Raw genomic sequence first — 3,931 nt, 5'->3', positions numbered from 1 at the left:
GATAGATAGATAGATAGATAGATAGATAGATAGATAGATAGATAGATCTATACATATGTTTTTAGCAACCTTTAAATCTCCAGTAAATCCCCATTTTTCTAAACTTGAGTATCCATATAGACATCTCATGGTTCTTTAATGGTATGTGCTTTTTAAATTCCCTTTGTGGTTTTCCCCTTTTTTATAGGGCCCTGGTTTTACTGGCACTGCTGAAATTTAAGCTGCAACAGTTCCTGAAGCTAGAGCTACTACTGATTTGCCTTGAAGAAAGTGCACGTCTTGGGGAATGTTACATAAGCTCCCTGCTGTGTATGCAGTCTTTAAAAAAGTATTTGAATCAAAGCAATGGCAAATGCCCCTCCTCCACTCAATAATTCCTTCCATGAAAATGGGACTTTGTCACTTCATTACAACTATGTAGGAAAACTGAAAGAAAGATTAAAGGACAATGAAGGCAGTGAGCTGACCGATGCTATTTTCTTAGTCATCTGCAGCTTCATTGTCCTGGAGAACTTGATGGTTTTGATTGCCATTTGGAAAAACAACAAATTTCACAACCGCATGTACTTTTTCATTGGTAACCTTGCTCTTTGTGACTTGTTGGCTGGCATAGTTTACAAAGTGAACATCCTGATGTCTGGAAAGAAAACCTTGAGCCTGTCGTTAACAGTCTGGTTCCTGCGGGAAGGCAGTATGTTCATTGCACTCAGTGCCTCTACTTGTAGTTTATTAGCCATAGCCATCGAGAGACACCTGACTATGATTAAAATGAGGCCTTATGATGCCAATAAGAAGTATCGGGTATTTCTCCTCATTGGGATGTGCTGGCTTATTTCCTTTTCCCTGGGTGCCTTACCTATCTTGGGCTGGAACTGCCTGGACAACCTCCCTGACTGCTCTACAATTTTGCCCCTCTATTCCAAGAAATATATTGCATTTTGCATCAGTATCTTCATAACTATTCTTGTGACAATTGTGATTCTTTATGCACGCATTTACATCTTGGTGAAGTCCAGCAGCCGTAAAGTCACCAATCACAACAACTCAGAAAGGTCCATGGCACTGCTTAGGACAGTGGTGATTGTGGTCAGCATTTTTATTGCCTGTTGGTCTCCACTGTTTATCCTCTTTCTTATTGATGTTGCCTGCAAAGTTAAAGAGTGTGCTATTCTCTATAAGGCCCCATGGTTCATTGCCTTAGCTGTTCTCAACTCTGCCATGAATCCTATTATCTACACCCTGGCCAGCAAAGAGATGCGGAGAGCTTTCTTTCGCCTTGTTTGTAACTGCCTGGTGAGAAACAAAGCAACTCGGTCTTTGCCCATTCAGCCAGCTCTGGATCAAAGTCGAAGTAAGTCATGCAGCAGTAACAATGGCAACAACATACCAAAGCCAAGGGAAGACTTCCCACACATCAATGCCCCCTCAAGCATCATGGAAAAGACTGAATGTCTATACAATGGGATTTTTTGCCAGTGAAGCATCTGCTTGGGGAAAAGAACAAAAAAAAAGCTTTCTAATTTCTTCAGACTTAAATTAGAGGGGGACACACTATCCAGCCATTTGAATAAGTTTCTATTTATTGCATGAATCTCTTCAACTTTGTGTCTTTGAAAGTTCTGACTCAGGAAGATTTGCTTTATTATATCCAAAGCCTATAAAGTACGAGTGTATGTATACTAAGGAGTAGATTATATACTATTGACAATCCAGCCAAATATAGTCAATGTCAGCATTAGCATCACCCTCAAGGTTCTTTCAACTTTAATAAGCACTGCAGACAACAGTGAATACCATACTTTCTAGGCCACACTGCACTGTTTATTATCATCTGGAGACAACCTCATTGAATCACATAATGTACGGGGCATTTCTTGGTTTGCTTCCGGCTATTGTTTTGATAACATTGTACTACACTTGCTACATAAAATATAACTGCTTATATTTGTACATTAATATGTTAAATAGCAATTACACTACAAAAGTTTACATTATGATACATATAATAATGTAGCACGTAGTGTTTGTTATGAAGCAGGCCATACAAGAGTACTACCCCTTTAAAATAGTTTGTATGACTATATAGAAAGAAATATGTGAACTTAGTTGGCAAGTCCAAGCTGATAAAGTGCCACAGATTAGAATTCATCAAAAAAGCAGCTGTTTGTCTGGTCTCTCAGACCCCATTGGGAGACTACAGAGCACAGGGAATGGCACTCTGGATGTAGAATCAGGATCAACAGCTCAAATCCAGCCTCAGATACTTACTAGCAATGTGACTCTGGGAAAGTCACAGCCTCTGTCTGACCCAGTTTCCTCATCTGTAAAATGGAAATAATAATAGCACCTACCTCCCAAAGATGTTGAGAAGATCAAATGAGAGGATATTGGTAAAATGCTTTGCAGTCTTTTGTTTCTGTGAAAATGCTAGTTTATCGCCTTGATAGTTTGGTCAAGTCTAAGCCTGGTAATGTGTTTATAGCCTGGAATGGATCTGGTCATTTTGTCTTTGCCAGGACCCCCACCTGACCCACCTGTTAGGAGGTGCAGGAACATGATATGGTTCTAGGATTATTTTAGGGCATAATGTCCTCTGTAGGGAAAGCCCAGAGATCCAGGTAAATCCAGAATTCATAAGGGCTGCTAAGGAACGCATCCAAACCCCAACATAACAGTTTTGAAATCAGTACAGAGACAGGTATAAACTAGTCTGTTCTCCTCCCATGTCCCTTTGCCAGACCATCTCAGAACAGAATGGAGCTAGTTGCTAAGAGTATGAGGGCAGACAATTCCATATATGAAAACCACCGAGACAATATGATATCACAGCACCCATTATTATTGAGGTAGACAAAATTTGATATGTGTTACTCTGATCAAAATTTCATAGCAAAGTGTAATAGCCACAAATAGTGACTGTTATTTAATCTAATGTAAGGTTAAAAAAATGTGACTTGGCAGTTTCTACATGAATTAAAAGTGTGTATTTTACTAAGAAGTAATTGTTGTTTTTGACATGTTGAACTATATGTCTGTTTGTCTTATAAAGGAATTCTTTTTTAAATGCTTCCATTATTTCTTAGTGATTTTCCATGTAAAAAGGATATATTTTCCATGTAAAAATAAAATACTGAATATATTCAGTGGGTCATAGTAATATAAAGTTAGAGTTAACGTGAGTTTTATAGGTTTTTGGGGGGCAGGGGCAAGAAGACATGGTTGGCATACTGTGATTTGTGCTTCCACTTTGCAAATGCTCTCCATGCAAGAGCAGACACTCACCTGTCTTAGAGACATGCCTGGGAGGGAGGATTGAGATTCTAAGTGAGAGGCCTGTGGTTACACAGCCAAGTCAGAGTCTTATGTGTCATAATTTAAACTTGTTATCCTTGATTCAAAGCCAGCATTTCATATCCATTATGACACATTTTCTCCCCATCAAACTTAAGGCTTTTTTTAAGTGTTAACTCTTGCTTATTCTAAAGTTAACTCTTCAAAGTCAACTATGTGTAAAAAAAATCCATATGTTAATGGTATATAAGGTATTTATTAGCAAAATATTTCCTAAGTGCGTTGATTTTTTTAGTTTTACTTAGAAAATAAAGACCTGTTTGAAAAGGAGACACCAGTGGTATTTTCACATTCATTTTCTAAACCATAAAATATAGGTTTTTTTCAATTACAAAACATTACCACTAAATAAAGGATCTACTGAAATTAAATATTCCATGATGTATATTTTCAGTATTGAGTATCTAGCAGAAAAGAAGCAAGATTACATATAATAAGAGTGAAAAGGTTTGCTTATCTATTTTCAGTTGTTCAATGAAATGTCTGTACATCTTTACTGAGGTAATGATCTACATTCAAACCAGGGATCTCTCTTGTGCAGTCTGATAGGAGCAGCATTTTATAACAAACTGACCTTCAG

The 3,931-nt window shown here is 37.8% G+C and overlaps 1 protein-coding gene across 2 annotated transcripts in view; it reads left to right on the top strand.

The window, feature by feature from the left end:
* S1PR3 (sphingosine-1-phosphate receptor 3) overlaps positions 1 to 3,621 on the top strand; it is a 34,555-nt gene extending 30,934 nt beyond the window's left edge. For both annotated transcript variants that reach the window (XM_069087805.1, XM_069087804.1), the window contains one exon: positions 188 to 3,621. In XM_069087805.1, coding sequence (XP_068943906.1) covers positions 346 to 1,479 — 1,134 coding nt within the window. In that variant the 5' untranslated portion in view covers positions 188 to 345 and the 3' untranslated portion in view covers positions 1,480 to 3,621. The remainder of the gene's footprint in view (positions 1 to 187) is intronic.
* Positions 3,622 to 3,931: the final 310 nt, after the last annotated feature.

Source organism: Petaurus breviceps, unplaced genomic scaffold (assembly GCF_028583685.1).
Source record: "Petaurus breviceps papuanus isolate PSGF00001 unplaced genomic scaffold, PetGlider_PUasm1.0 183, whole genome shotgun sequence".
Taxonomy (NCBI): Eukaryota; Metazoa; Chordata; class Mammalia; order Diprotodontia; family Petauridae; genus Petaurus; species Petaurus breviceps.
This window is presented reverse-complemented; position numbering and strand designations above follow the sequence as displayed.